The sequence below is a fragment of the Ambystoma mexicanum genome, chromosome 5p, assembly GCF_040938575.1.
Source record: "Ambystoma mexicanum isolate Mex_15411 chromosome 5p, UKY_AmexF1_1, whole genome shotgun sequence".
NCBI classification, from domain to species: domain Eukaryota; kingdom Metazoa; phylum Chordata; class Amphibia; order Caudata; family Ambystomatidae; genus Ambystoma; species Ambystoma mexicanum.
This window is the reverse complement of record NC_090930.1, coordinates 851174277-851190741: the sequence shown is the minus strand read 5'-3', so window position 1 is coordinate 851190741 and position 16465 is coordinate 851174277. Positions and strand designations below refer to the sequence as shown.

At 45.9% G+C, this 16465-nt stretch overlaps 1 protein-coding gene across 2 annotated transcripts in view; it reads left to right on the top strand.

Annotated features, from left to right (window-relative positions):
• The window catches only part of VPS41 (VPS41 subunit of HOPS complex), a 1668740-nt gene that overhangs the window by 1145953 nt on the left and 506322 nt on the right, over positions 1 to 16465 (top strand). For both annotated transcript variants that reach the window (XM_069613279.1, XM_069613280.1), the window contains one exon: positions 1736 to 1828. In XM_069613279.1, the coding sequence (XP_069469380.1) occupies positions 1736 to 1828 (93 nt within the window). The remainder of the gene's footprint in view (positions 1 to 1735; positions 1829 to 16465) is intronic.

The following is a 16465-nucleotide window of genomic DNA, read 5'->3' as shown; positions in this document are numbered from 1 at the left end:
GGGCCCACATGGAATCATCCCTTGATGAAGTGTATTCTTTAGGGAACTAAGTATCAACGTGAGAGACTGAAAAACATAGGTGTTTGAGTCTCCAATGATTGTGAGGACATACCAGTGTTCCATGTGTCATGACACTCCTGATGTTGCAGAATGACCAAACAAGTTTGAATGAGTGTGGTCAGCAAAAATCCCTAAAAGGGACACACAACAGCATAAAATAAGGGACTAAAGCAATACCCTAAATAGTGCATAATTTAGCACCCAAAGTCAAAATGAACACAATAGTCAGTATTGTTTGAGAATCCATTGTAATAACTATGTAATGGTCACTGCTCCAGGCCGTGGCCAGAGGATGCATTGAACTCTTGTTTTCCCTTCCTGTATCATGAAAAGGAGCCTGTTTGGAAAGCGAAGTCAGACTCTGGTGTGTGCAACCATGAAGGAAGGACTCAGTAGAGTCTTGTCTGACTTTGGATTGTCTATGAAGGAGCTGAAATAATCATTCAAACATCAAAATAGGATACACACATTATAGTCTATCCATCGAAGCCAAAACAACTTTATTTTATAGAAGAAGTGGAACATTACAGTGACATGTTTTTCTTCCAGGTTGCATTGGCTTTGGAATACTTTGGATTCTAGGTGCTTGGACTCCATCCTTTGCACAATGGTGCCTGCCCATTTGTTTCCTCTCTGGTTTTGTGACTGAACTGATTGCCTAATAAATCTTGGTGTGGCCAACCTATATTAGTGCATTGGGAATAAATGCAAGTGTCCTTTACAATCCAAAAAGCAACTGTGGAGTCTCTGGTTAATCAAATCCTCCACCCCTTTTCACAATGTTATGCTTGGCGAAATGTAATTTTACTACCATGACCAACCTACATAGATTGTTTTCACTTAGTGACTGTCCAATGAATAGAAAGAAAATATTTATTCTATCATCTTTCTTCGAACTTCCCAATGTGGCTATAGGCCAATTGCAGGTTGTTTGTTAAGAACTATAGTTTCTCATTCATGACTACAATGCTACCAATATGTTTAACCTGTGCCTGTCTTGTTCATTCTGTAATTGTCATCTGTTATTGAGACACCAACAAAGATGTTTTTCGAAATTTTTTAGATGAATGGTGTTTTAACTTTAAATAAATGTAAAGTAATTTTTGCATTATCCACATCCTTCCCCTTCAAATTTTAGTAAACCTGTGAGATAGACTTTGAAAAATGTCTCTTCAAATTCCAATGTATACATATGTGTAGAAGCATTAATTTATGCTCAACTAATATAGTGCACATTCATGTGCCACCAACCTATCACTTTGCACTGTACGTCAAGACATTTAATTATTGTTGAGTGTCATTTTGCCTTACTATTTGTGAAAATATAGTGCACTTATGTCTTGGTGACTTTCATAGCAGGAATCCATCTCTGGGCGTTGAAACATGTTTTTGAGGATATTCTGATACACATTACCTATGTCTTGCCTTTTCATAAAAAGGCCAAAACAGGGCTTGTATTCCCACAAAGGTCAAGCGGGTATTCCCAAAGTGCAGCAGAGGAGCAGGATTGATCTGTACAGTAGACTAGCAAGTCAAAACTTTGACATTATTTGTTGTTTAGCTACATCCATGCAAGTTCCTCTCTATTGAATGGATAAATGGTCATGATTTCTTCATGTTGGTCAAATGATGGATCGTTTAAATAGGTTTAATTGCGATTTGTTTTGTTTTGCAGGCAATAAGTCGTTATTTGCCAAGAGGAGATTTGCGCTTGAGACCAGTAATATATGAAATGATTCTGGATGAGTTTTTGCAAAGTGATCATGAGGTAATACAAGTCAGTCTTTTGTGTACGCAGTGTCAGATTGACATTTTGAGACATGCATGGTTAATAGTGGGTTAATTAACAAGCAGTACTTTGAATAATTTGTATGTTTTGTATTTCTCTCTCATTTCTTTTCTCCTTGTTCGTCTTCCTCTCTCGTACTGTCCTTTGATTTCCCAGTTCATCTTGCTCTTTTGACCTTGTTCTTGCTCTATAGATCTCCAGTTCTCTCCGCCCCCACTGCTTCTCTGCATCTCATTTTTCTTCATACCTCCTCAGTCTATTGCTCTGTCTCCCCTTTCTAGCGTCTCTATTTCTTTTTTCTATTGCCTATACAATTGTTCACTTCCATTGTACTGCAGTGACTACCCCTCCCTTTACCAGTGCCTTCAGAATATATATATATATATATATATATACACAAAGTTTGGAGAGTTCAATAGCACATCTGGTTACTGCTGAGGAAAGGTGATTGCGTTTTCTCAAAATTGATACTGTCCTTTGTTTTCAGGGATGGAATTCTCATTTAAAGAAAACAGGCACATTTATTGTTGACCACTCCAACACCAAGTCTAGGAATCCTAATTTTTTTTTATTTCCCACACAACTAACAATCAAGACTATTACCCTCACGATGATAGTCACAAGATCAAACATTTGACACGGGCTTGTATAAACCATGGCAGTAAAACAGCCATTCAATGGAAACTTCTCTGTTAGCATCTTCGATATTTGTGCTATCTTTGTCTAACTATTGTACTACCATCAACGCCTGGTTCCAGCAGCTGAAGGAAAAAGTTAGGAAAGATGTTCTTTTTGCAGTTTTCCCTGCATTGATTAAATGGAACACTCCAACTGTTTCCTATTGTTTGATTCCTGTCCCCAAATTTGAAGGTTAAAAAAAGCCTTTTCTAAATTACTTTCCTTGCAAAGTTCACCTTTTTGGGGGGCAGAGGCAGGGGGCACTGATCAGTCCCTCAGGCTACCAGTGCAGGGGGACACTGTCTCCACTTTTAAAATTCCCTGTTTTTTTATGAAGCATGCATCACCTAAAGTGAAGTGCACCAGTGGCATTGTTATATTTTTATTTTATTTTAGTAACACATTTTGTTATTTTCAGAAGGTGTCATGAAGGGTCATAAAGGAGAGTTGGACACAAGGTATTCATATTCTCAAGTAAAGACATTTATTAAAACAAAGTGGATGGGGAGACACTGTCCCTATTCTAAGAGGAATTTCTCTACCTAAAAATCAAAACTAAGGATCAGTCTATGTCAGGAAGTCGGTAGCTGAAAAGCTGTCCTTGTGTCCAAAATGTCCTATCCTGACCCTCAAACTAAAACAAAATAACAAAGGGTGCAAGGGAATGTCTTTATAGTTCGTTTCAGATCCCCTGGTATACTCTCCTGCTAGGAATCTTTTCATAACTTCAACTGCTTGGTGTTCTTGCCTGCCAGGACTTTTTAATAGTTTCACAATTCCTTGGTTACACAAAAATGGCCTATACTGTGAGGTACTTGGGTATATTTGCATATGGTAGCACTTGCTCAATCCCCCTCACCCCCACACATTGGCATCTCATGCACTTGTATTGCATTGGGTTTTGTTTTGCTACTGTCTTGTCTGCATATAAACATTCTTCTTATTGGGTGTTAAACCTTGTCTTGACTGCTTTGAAAAAACCTGAAGGTGTCTCACCTGCTAGTTCCCAGGGATTTGTCATCCAGGTTGCCAGGACATGGCCATCGCTTTTGGATCCAGTTCCTGGGGCTGGACCAGCGTGTGAGGATCACCTCAATGTAGGGTCTTCAGGAGTGGGACACCGGATGGTGAGATGCAGCATCCCCTTCCCCATAACGCCTTTTCCCATCCTACCAGGTAGGATACGTAGGAACTCAACCCCCCACCCCTTTCCCAACACAAACACTTTCTCACAGACAGCTTACTGTGAGCGAAAATGGACGAACACCAGAGCCGTTTACCTGACATGTCCCAATACAATGGTCCAGCAAGGTCAGGCAATTACTGATCATTACACACACACACACACACCTGACTTCCTTCACACGTCCCACATGAATAAAAGGTGAAGCACGAAAGCACACTCTGAACAAGGCAAAGCACACAAGGAAGCAGCAGTTCCAAGATAACAGTTTAATACAAGGAGAAAGATGGCGAGACCAGAAAAGAGGGAAGTGCCCTTGACCTTTTCAGACTGATACTTTTGTGAACCTTGGAAAATAAGAAACCTAAGACCTGGTACTAAAGCTGAGGAAACCTGCACTGTGTGTTGGTGGTACCCGGGGCTCTCCCGCGTTGATGAGCAAGGCGGGGAGGAGCGGTTGCCGCTGTGGTACTGTCCTTGGCTCCCACAACAAAGCAGTGCCAGTAAAGACAGCACAGCCATTGAGTCGGAGAGACTGATACCAGACCAGCCTGTGTTAGAGCCAAGGTTGCAAGCAGCAGCAATGTATGAAGAAATCTAAAGCGAACAGTGTGTAAAACGTATCTGACGAGCGACGTGAATATTATTGAAAACCAGAGGAGTGACTGAACTTTGGAGACCATGAAAGATACGGTAGACATGGGTGCTCATTCGAAGGTCTATGTTAGGTATCAAGCTGGTTGGCAATTGTGAAAAGGGAATTTTGAGATTGAAGTGGTCCTGCAACGGGTCAAGCTAAACTCTGTGCACATTCGAAAGTCCTCAATACTTTAATGCAAACCGAAATTGGTTTTAGCCCGGCTGAGGGAGACAAATTGTGTAACAGGAAGGATCTGAGTCTGACTGAGGGGGAACCGTGAGTTACCCGATAGAGAATGTTCTCTGAAAATTGTAAAAAGGGGTATCTGAGCTAGCAAGACGGCAATCCACAGTAATGATCGTGATATAAAAGGGATCTGAGCCCGGCTGAGGGGGGCTCCAGGGTTAATCACCTGAATTGAGTACTAATAAGAGGAAAGGAACTTTGTTTTGGTACATCAGGCCCTCTGACTCAAGAGACATTTGACAAATAGAGAGACTTGGGCACAGAAGGCACTGATGCTGGTAACAGAACTGTATCTTCGTTTCGTAGAAGCCAGTGTGTGTGCTTTGCTCGAGTGAACTGCCTTGTCCCATGCTGAAAATGTGGGGAAGGGTGGCCAATGGCCTGAACATCCTGAAATATCATTTGGTGAACACTTATTTCTTTTTCATGAACACTACCCCAAACTATTTGTATTTAGCAGCAAGGATTGGCAATAGGTTTCTTTAGTATAGGTCCTTTTATTTTGACAAGACGCCACTAGGGCAGCATTATTATTTGATGGTCGTAGCTTGCTCCATCTATATATTTAGGATTACATATGCGTTTTTATAACACCCTTGTTGAAGTTCAATAAACACCCTTGAACTCTGATTACTTGTCTGTTTTACTGTTGATACCTTGCCTTCCTTACACTGCATTGAAATATTCTTCTAATGCTCTTTTCATCATTATCAATGTCATATTTATCAAAAGCCGGCTGGTGTGCTTGTCGGAACACCCCAGGGTCCCTCGCTGCTTTGGGCAAACTCACCAGTGTCTTCCAGCATCTCCGACTTTGCACATGCCTTTGTGGAACATTTGCTTCGTTTCGCTTTCCACCATGGAGTCAGCAGAGGTCTCTCCAGCTTTGTGTCACTCTGTGGTCACACATTGGCTACCTCTCTGTCTGGACTGACTAATGCTGCTTCCACGCAGCTACTTTTATCTCCACTGCTATTCATGCTCAGCTGGGCATCCTTCATTCTGTCCCGGTAACCTTCTCTGTGTGTCTTGCATTCGAGAGCCTCCACCTGGAGTGTGCCGTCCTCTCCTGCACTGCTCGACTTCTTAGTGCGTTCACCAGCTTTAAATGTCCCGCACACTGTAGGCTTTTAAAAACACCTAGCCTGCACTTTGTACTTCGGGCACCTGTCACTTTGCGCAAACTCTCTCATCCTCGTCTCACTACCTGAGGCCATGTAGGTCATTGGGCTTCTCCTTCTCAACTGTTTTTCCTCAGGATGTTTACAATAAGGCATATTAGAAACAGAAGGTGGCATGTGTAAGTTGTGGGTGTTTGGGCAAAAGGTGGAAGCCTGACTAGAATGGCCATTAGGAATTTGGGTGTCAAAGGGCCTTCTTCTAGGGAAAGGGGGAATAACGCAATCCAAAACATCTCCTCAGTAGTTGTCTCCTCCCATGTGATCCTCTCTTGTAAAACCGCCCCCCACGGTCAGGATCAAGAAGCGGCTACCGTCCCCTGGCCACATGGAAGGAGGGAAGGAGATCACCGCTGGGAATACGTGTTGACTCCTTTGGATTCATCACTATGTTCAAGACAATCTGATGGCAGCAGATATTTTTTTACTGTGTTGTCCGATGTACACACATGCACTTTTGAATTTTACAGTAATGCGATTTTGAGTACCTTATGGTCAAAATGATGATGCAATGCTTTTTTCGTCCTGCCCTTTGGCCTTCTTATCGTTTGGCCTTCTTTTAAGCCAGGAAATACTATATAAGGAAAGCTGTTTTTCTCCAGCATGGGGTCTGGCATGGATTCACATGCTCATGAATATTCCCCGTTGTCAGGCCGGGAATCCTCGGTAAAGAAAAAATCAGTATCAGTTTCGTTTCTGATCTCTTTCTCAGTAATAACCAATCACTGGTCTCTGGGTCATACTGCCCCCAGCCAATGACATCCCTCTCCCTAAGCCCCGCCTCTGGCAGCCATCTTCAGATTTTTACCGCACGCTCAAGTGTTGGGAGTCCTCGTGTTTAGCTCTCAAGCTTTTGCTGCGTTTTCGCGCTTTTTGAAAGATAATTTCTCATTTTTTGGTCAAATAGTGCCTCAAGCTCCACCGTCTCTACATCCGATTAACGGGGATCCGTGTCAGATTTTTTTCTACGCCCCTCAAGGGTGAAGATTTCGTCGAGTTACGCTTCTTGGGGGATTCCAGAAGTTTCTGCGGCCTACCCGATCATGGCCCAGGAGAAAGGAAGCTCGATGCCCGGAAAGCTGTTCAGGGTTTGCCCTGGATGCCAGCTACAGAATGTGTTCAAGGAGGACGAGCATTCGAAATGTCTCTACTGCCTTCATGAGGACAAAATGCACGTGGAGAAGGACTGTGCGTCTTGCAGGAACATGTCGGAACGGACCATCAGGGACCAACACCTTCGTCTCTCCAACTGGTTGGAAGGAAGGAGTCTGTCAGGTGAGAAGAAGAAGAAGAAGAAGAAGAAGAAGAAGAAGAAGTCAGAGCGGTCTTCTAAGTCCTGTGAGAGCGCCCCAGAGACGGGGGCCCAACAGAAGGCAAAGCACCGCGAGTCTGCGGGCACCCGGAGCGCCGAACGGTCGGGCTCTTCGGCTGCCAGGCAGGGCGCGCCTTCCCCGGCCCCATCAACCACGGGCCAACGCTCTGGTTCGGGGGAAGAGGAAATCCGAGAACCCGGGTAAGCTTCTGGAGAGGCCCCGGTCGATCTCGAAGGATTTGGCTGAGGGAGAGCGAGGCAGTGACCCTCCTCCCAAGGTGAAGGCCTCAAGCACGCCTAAGGCGGTGAAAGCCTTGATTCACCTGGCCAAGGCCTCTATCGAGGGAGTCGCAGCGGCCTGGCGCAGCCTGCGGAGGCTACACCAGTGGAGGCGACCTCGGGGCCCAGAGTCTCCCTGCCTCATCGGAGGGAAGCCTCTTTCAGACCCATCGAAAAGACCCCCGTGAAGACCCCGGTGGAAAAAGGGGGGGGGGCGGTGGCGATTGTGGACACGGACACAGCATCCGAGGAGGAGCTGATAGAAGTCTTAGAGGGCCTCGGCGAGGGCGTCGAAGAGGCCCGCCCCCACGGGAGGGATCCCGACGAGGGTGACGACGAGAGTGACGGCGGCACCAGCGAGGGTCCTAGTCACCCGTCACTTCCAGAGCTGCAGGATAACTCGGCGGCCATTTTGTTGACAATACAATCCTTGTGTTCGCAGATAAGGGCGAGATTGCCCTTACCACCGACGGAGGATCCGGAACCAGGCTCGACGGAGGAACCGGGCCCGGCAGGTAGCCCCCCAACAAGAGATGACGGACCCATCCAGCCCCGCCTTCTCAGCCCTCGCGGCCTGCTCGGCCTTTACCCACGTCCCCCGTCCCTGGGGATGACAAGGGAACGGACATGGCCACGACGGGTACCGACGGTGGTGAAGACGGGACGGAGCTCCCATCGCCAACCCGGGCCTCCCCGTCCGACGAGTTTGGATCTTTCCATGCAATGATCGCCAGGGCATCCAAGCTTTTTCAGCTCTGCCCCGAAGAGAAGGAAGGTTTCCTTTACCAACAGCGCAAGGCCAAGAGGAAGACGGTCCTCGCCGTGCCTCTGCTGGATGCCATCTGGGACGAGGGTCTCACCCTTGTCAAGAACACATCTATGACGCCTGCCAAGAGGGATCGGTACGAGAAGTAGTACCGGGTGTCATGATGCCTACCTCCAAGGAGCCAGACAGAGCCCGGCACCCTCAGAGGCAGGCAACATGTATACTAGGGAAGTCCCAGCCACCCCAGATAGGGGATCTTTGGACTCAGTCCTGGCGCCGTTGGCGTCAGGCTCATAAGGGATAACAGTCCTGGCACCATCGGCGCCAGGCTCATACAAGATATGGAAGGAATAGTGTTTGGTGCAAACTTACCTGGCAGACCATGCTGCAATTTCCTTACCTGGCAGATCATTCTACAACTTCCAGATGAAAAAGGAACTACTTAACCACAAGGGTGTGGCTGGTGGCAGGATACATACCTTCAGTGGAAGGATACATACCTGGGACTACTTGAAAGGCTATTTAAGCCACGCCCAGACAGCAAACCACGCTTCGCGTTGTTCTGCTCATAGCAGCTGGACGCTCACCGTGCCTGCTCCTGCTCCAGCCCTCCACCACGCCTGCCAGCATCCTGGAAACACCTAAGGATAGAAAAGGGAAGAAGAAACAGGTGAAAACAAACCTTACCTGTTAAAGCTGCATTCCGGATTCAGCGCGCCAACGTTCCTGCAAAAAGAAATCATTTTAAATACTCACCGCGTCGCATACATCTCGGCGCACTTCTCTTACCTGCACGTGGCGCCTTCGGCTCTGCGACGCCCATCCGGATCTCCTGCAGCATTCCAGCACCTATGGGGAGACGAAGAGAAGAAAGCAAGGTGAGAAGGGGAAAATAACCAAGAAGCACTTACCTGCCAAGCTAATTATTCTTACCTTCGGGTCGATGCCATTCCTTGGGCATTTCAGCACCCCGGCCCCTATGGGGAAAAAGCAAACATCACATTAGTGAATGCAAGAACCTTAGCAAACGAACTATTTAAAACTTACCTGCTTACAGGTCGGACTCAGCTTCTGCTTTGTGCCGGCTCCATTTCTTCGGCATTCTCGAACTCCGGCCCCTAAGGAAAAAGAGACAGGAAAAGACAGTAGTGGGCCTACACCAAAACTCACCTGAAATCAGGTTTTCGACGGAAACCGCCCTCAGCCCGGAGTCTTCCATTACCTGCAAAAGAGAAGAGGAACAGTTTAGACTCAAGCTTGCCATAAACATTTACGGTACTTACGGGAACAGACAAGCGAACTCGAACTTACTATCCAGAGACGTAACTGGATCCCAACGCGCCCCTGCATCAGAAGCAGGATCGAGAGCTCGCCTTTTCAATCCCTAAGGTGAGTCTCCACAGGGAATTACAGAAGGGTTGTAAGGAGGGTGAGAAGGGGAACGGGAGATCTACACAAAACCCGCAGAGTATTAACCCTTCCTTTTCGCTCACAGAAGGGTATTCATCCGAGCCAGACAAGCCAGATTTGGGTACCCAGCCCACTCCATCTTCAGGGTGCTGAACATCTCCTTCGAAGAGGCCACTGCCGTCCAGACCACGCCCGCGCCTCTGTGGGAACCAGGTGAGCGTTACACCGGGTCCCCGTCGCAGCCCCTTTGTGCCATAGAGCACAACCGACCCCTGACTCGGTCATCTCAGCGGCGGCCAAGAAGAAAGCGGGGGGGGCATCAGCCTCAACGTCAACATCCCCGCCTGACGGCGAAGGGAAGAAGCTGGACGCAATGAGACGGCGAGTTATCTCGTCGGCGGCAACAGCGATTAAGGCGGCCAACGCCCTTGTGATCGTGGCCCGCTACGACAGGGAGTTATGGTACAAGATCGCCCCCTCTGTTGGACTTCCTACCGGATGACAAGAGGACCGAGGCCCTGGAGATTTTGCAAGAAGGCGAATTGGCGTCGGACCACGCCATTACGGTGGCAACGGACATTGCCGACACTGGTTTCTGCCAGCTAGGCAACAGCGTTTGCCTTTGAAGAGGTTGGCTCAAGGCGACGGATTTCCGCCAGGATGTACAAGCCCAGGTGTTGGACATGCCGTTCGACGGGAACAACCTGTTTGGAAAAACGGTAGATGAGTCCCTCCAAGCCATCAAGCTGGAGACGGAGACAGCTAGGGCCCTAGGCGCTCTCCGGCAACGAAGGACGTCCTTTCGGAGCACCGGAGGGAAGCAGGGTGCCTCCAAGGGATTCGGCGGTGGCTCCTCTACGTACCACCAAGCGGCCCGCTCCTCGTCACAGGAAGCCTATAGAGGACGAGGCAAGTCGGGTGGGCCCCGCCGTCATTGCCAGGGAGGCCAAGGCGGCAAGGCGTCCTCCAAGCAAGATTGAACCGACAGCGGTGTCGGGCCCCCACCAAAGCACCCCGGTGGGAGGCTGGCTGGCGAAGTTCGTCAGCGTGTGGGAGTCCATCTCCACCGACCGTTGGGTGCTGGACGCCCTGGCCCAGGGGCACGCCCTCGAATTTCTAAAAAAAAGTGCCCCCGCATTCCACCCCTGGTCAGGAAGGAAAATCACGTCCCTCAACTGCTATTGGAGGTAAGGGCGTTGCTCAAAAAAGGTGCCATCGAACTCGTCCCGAAGAGGCTCCGGGGCTCCGGAGTATACTCAAGGTACTTCCTAGTGAAAAGGAAGACAGGAGGATGGCGCCCCATCCTGGACCTGCGATGACTGAACAAGTACATCAAGGCACAGAAGTTCTGGATGGTCACCCTCCAGCACGTGCTGGGACAGCTGGAGGAGGGCGATTTCCTGTCGTTAGATTTGGAGGATGCGTACTTCCACATCCCCATTCTGAAAGGACACCAAAAGTTCCTCAGGTTCGTGGTCCAAGGACAGCACTACCAGTTCAAGGCCCTCCCGTTCGGATTGAAGTCGGCACCCAGGGCGTTCACCAAGTGCCTCGCACCGGTGGCGGCACGGCTGCGCCTGCAGGGGATCCACGTCTACCCCTATCTGGACGACTGGCTCATCTGAGCAAGGACAAGGGAGCTCGCCGTGGATCACACAGCAAAGACCGTCCAGCTGCTCATGGACCTGGGATTCTCCATCAACTTTCCCAAGTCCCACCTGGTCCCGTCGCAAGTCGCACTGTTTCTGGGAGCCAAGCTCGACACAGTGGCACGTCTGGCCTCGCCGTCGGAGGAAAGGACGAAGGCCGTCCTGGGCAAGGTGCAGTGTCTGCTGGCCACGGACGTGGCCAGGGTGAGGTCCATCAAGTCTCTCCTCGGGATGATGTCCTCCTGCATATATCTCGTGCGCCTGTGCAGGCTTTGGATGCGCCCTCTGGAAGAGTTCCTCGACTCCCACTGGATCCAAGAGACGGGCAGCTTCGAGGACAGAATCCCGCTCGACGTGACCTTCCGATGAGCGATCCGGTGGTGGGGCATCCACGCTCATCTGACGGCGGGCACAGACTTTCAGACCCCATCCCACCAGATAACGGTGACGACGGATGCATCCCTGGAAGGGTGGGGAGTGCACGCCGCAGAACTTCACGTGAGAGGCCTTTGGCTCCCAGAGGAGAAGACGCTCCACATCAACATCCTGAGCTCCGTGCAGTGTTCTGGGCCCTCGGGTCCTTTCTCCCGTCCCTCAAGGGCAAGGTGGTGAGAATCTTAACCGACAACACCACGATGTTCTACATCCGGAAGCAGGGAGGAACCAGTCCCCCAGCCCTCTCCAAGGAAGCCCAGGATCTGTGGCACTGGGCCGTCGCCAAGGGATGTTTCTGGTGCCCTTTCATCTGGCAGGGATAAAGAACTTTATATAAACAGGAGATAGAAAGCTCTTAATCAACAGTTATCAACATTAAACACATAACTGTTCTGAAAGTGATCAATTTGTAATTTATTAAATCATAAAAGTACAAGTTATAAAAATCTTCGACAATTATAAAACACAGTATAAAAAATACAAATCCTAAATAGTGACGAACACTGCCTTCTGGACTAGGCTTCGATCCTAATTGATCGTAGATCGGTCAGGCTAAAGAGGCTCAAATTAGCATCTCTTAAACACATTCATCAATAGTTTGACATATGACTGTTCTAAATGGTAAAAAAGACATAAACCATTGTCATATGCTCAACATGTTTCAGTCTTCTTTGGGTTGTTAAAGGGACTTTCGTCAGGAGTAAAGCAAATATTATGCTAATCAAATCCTGAGTGTTTTAGACTCAAGCTGGGCTGAGAGGAGGAACACATGCACACATCTATCCAAAAATACTACATTAAAAGATTATATGTAAATACATGGCGTGAAGAACAGGGAAAAACAGGAGAAGTCTATACCTGTAGCGAGTGATAGGAGTTTCAAATCTCCTTCTTTGTAGGCTCTTAGTTAATTTAAGACGGAAACTTCTGGGCATCTGTCTAATACGCTAATATTGAATTTCAGATTGGCCGCCTGCATAAAGGTTAAAAAATAGTGGTAGACAAGTGATCCTGAGTTAGTAGATTGATAGATATTGAGATTAAGTTAAAAAGTCTAACACGTAATAGCGCAGAAGATCTCTTACCTAGCGAATGTATGATACTCTATTAGTCAGGGATAGAGAACGGGCCGGCCTTCGGGAAATAGCCTTCTGTTACTTAATGTCCAGGTTCTTTCAGGTCTAAGTAAAGAACAGAGTAGAACGGGTCTTAATATCCCGATTTTCGATGTAAAGTTCACTCGATCTAGATAATCCTAATAAGGCATCCTTACCTCTAGTATTGCAATGCTGGGAACGAAGTCCGTTATTAAGAACGTTACCGACTCGCCGCCGAACAGTTCGCATTCGAATGCTAACTGAATCGCAGTCGCCATCTTGTGTGGACTTAATATAGGCACTTAAATCCTATTTTAGTGTCTGTCTTTATTCAGAACTTTTTACCTACTATCATGAAAATAGTATATTCTATATCTCTAACAACAAAGTAAAGTGAACGCTATACCTGATGCGGAAAGGAGCATTACTATTAAGAGATATTTGTCAATGTCGAAGAGAGGTCAATACCCTATAATTATAGGTCATTCTGGATTTTAATTGATCATCACCAGTTCGGGCTATATAGGAGTAGCTAGGTCAAGGTATTAAGTTCTGAAGACTAATAAATCCCAGTGGCTGGGAAGTAGATACTCATATAGAGAGATCCTAATTAGGGCTCTACTTTGTGCCATTCGACAGCCTCATTGAGCCCCAGTTGGTCACTTTTGGCAAGAAATATCAATCTCTGTTCTTTTTCAATTAGTTTTTTTTTTTTGCAATATCTGGACCCGTCATGGTATACAGGACAATCCATATATCTTCTGCAGTATGTTGGTTATCCATAAAATGCTTGACCATAGGTGCAGTTTGGACTTCATGGTTAATACAGCTGCGGTGCTCAATAATTCTAGTTTTAATTTTTCTGTTGGTCTTGCCTATGTATCTTTTTCCACATGGGCAGCTAATCATGTATATCACGAATTCCGTGTTACAGTTTGAAAAATTAATCTGTTGCCATTTCTTTTCTAAACCTTTATCGATTTCTTTGGATTTCTTGGTGTATTTACATACGCTGCAATGTCCACACAGGTAGTGTCCTTTAACTGGACCTAGGCCCCAGTTTTCTGTAAGTGTGGTATTTTTTTTCTGGGTTGTTTTAAGTTTTCTACTGCTAATATGCTTCCCGATGGTAGTAGACTTCCTGTAGGCAAAAAGAGGGCAAGGAATTGGCACCGTAGCCTTGTCAAAGATTTTCCACTGTTTCCTAACTATGTTTGTAATAGTTGGGCTCACGTTAGTAAAAGTGTTCACGCTGACAATCCGATCATCTAGAGGTTTTTTAACTTTATCTTCCAAAAGTGATTCTCGATTATTGTTAAATGCTCGTTTGGCTGCCTTTCGTATTAACTTCTTGGGGTAATCTCTGTCTTTAAGTTTACTAGAGAGTATCTTTGCTTACGTCTCGTATGCTTCCTTTTGATTACTGTTCCGTTTCAGCCTTAAAAACTGGCCGTACGGAAGATTATCTTTTAAATGTTTAACATGGTGTCTTTTATAATGGAGGAGTACATTTCTGTCCGTGCTTTCATGATACGGTTTTACTAGTAGAACTCCTTCCTGGTGAAAAATAGTTAGATCTAGGAAATTCATACTATTATTGTTAATAGTCATGGTAAACTGCAAATGTCTGTTGCATTGATTCAACCAGACAAGGAATTCATTTGCTTCTTGTACTGTGCCTTTCCATATGACGATAATATCATCTATGTAGCGTGTCCATGAGATAAGGTCCGCAACGTAAGGGTGCATGGTGTAAATAAAAGCCTTCTCAAAAAAATCCACATAAAGGTTTGCTACACTGGGAGCTATAGTGCAGTTCCCTCTATTTGTTGGTAATAAACTCCCTGGAATTCGAAGAAATTTTGAGTTAGTGCCATTTCGAGGCACCAAAGTATGAAGGACGTCGCGACTGGATCATTATCGGTCCGCGCCAGCAGTACTTCTTCAATGGTGTCGAGCGTGGAATATTAGTATATAGTGAAACTATATCTAGTGTAATCAAATAATGGGTGGAATTATCGTATGGCTGTTGTTCAAATTTTTTAATTACGTCCTTAGTATCTTTTAGATATGATTTCATTTGGGAAACGTATATCTTGAGATAATGATCTACATATTTAGACAAGGGTTCTAAAATTAAATTAATCCCTGCTACTATGGGTCGTCCCGGGGGTTTCAATAGAGTTTTATGCACCTTAGGTAGGCAATAGAAGGTGGGAGTACTGGCCTCCTTGTTAATCAGAAAATCACTCTCTTGTCTACTTATCCAGTCCCTTTCTTTGGCTTTGGTCACTTTAGATTCTATAGTTTCCAAGAGTTTCTTACTCGGATTTTCTGTTAGTTTTTTGTAGTACTTAGTATTATTAAATTGAGTGAGGCACTCACCTATATAATCATTTTTATCTTGGATCGCTATACTTCCGCCTTTATCGGCTCTTTTCATAACTATTTTTTAACCTTTATACAGGCGGCCAATCTGGAATTCAATATTAGCGTACTGGACAGATGCCCAGAAGTTTCCGTCTTATATTAACTAAGAGCCTACAGAGGAGATTTGAAACTCCTATCACTCACTACAAGTATAGACTTCTCTTGTGTTTGCCTGTTTTTCCCTGTTCTTCATGCCATGTATTTACATGTAAATAATCTTTTAATGTAGTATTTTTGGATAGACGTGTGCATGTGTTCCTCCTCTCGGCCCGTCTTGAGTCTAAAACACTCAGGATTTGATTAGCATAATATTTGCTTTACAGGTGAAGTATCTCTACAATTAGAGGGAATTTCAACCGAATGAGAAGACATTTCTTGCTATATTCAAGATTACTTCTGCAACATACTCCACAGAGCAGACCAGGTACTTTGACCGTTAGGCCCGCTCTAGACTAATAAATGTCTATAAGAAACCTTATCTAGCATTTATAGCTGATTCTCTTCTTCTCTCTTTTGTTGTCTTTCAACAGTTACAACGGTTACTGTACGAAGAAATGTACAGCCACACTGTTTTACAAGCAACTGTAGATATTCTACAGCTATTTACATTAATAGTAGATCTTGTAACTATTTTAATAGAATTATCAGTGACACTACTCCTGATGAAGGTCCCTTTAACAACCCATAGAGGACTGAAACATGTTGAGCATATGACTATGGTTTGTCTTTTTTACTATTTAGAACAGTTATATGTCAAACGATTGATGAATGTGTTTAAGAGATGCTAACTTGAGCCTCTTTAGCCTGACCGATCTCCGATCAATTAGGATCGAAGCCTAGTCCTGAAGGCAGTGTTTGTCACTATTTAGGATTTGTATTTTTTATACAGTGTTTTATAATTGTCGAAGTTTTTTATAACTTGTACTTTTATGATTTAATAAATTACGAACTGATCACTTTCAGAACAGTTGTGTTTAATGTTGATAACTGTTGATTAAGAGCTTTCTATCTCCTGTTTATATAAAGTTTTCACTACCCATCACAAGGTAGAGCTCCCACCCAGGTGGTACTGATGGGACTCCCCCCTAAATTCAGAGGGATAAAGAACCCCATCGCCGACTAACTCAGCAGGGAGCTGCGTTGATGCCACGAGTGGGAACTACATCAGGATCAAGTGGATCTACTCTTCTGACGATGGGGAAAACCACAGATCGACCTGTTTGCGACGGCGACGAACTCCAAGTGCCAGAGGTTTGCCAGCAGGTTTCCCCAGCCGAGGAGCATGGGCGATGCTTTCTCGTTCCCCTGGGACG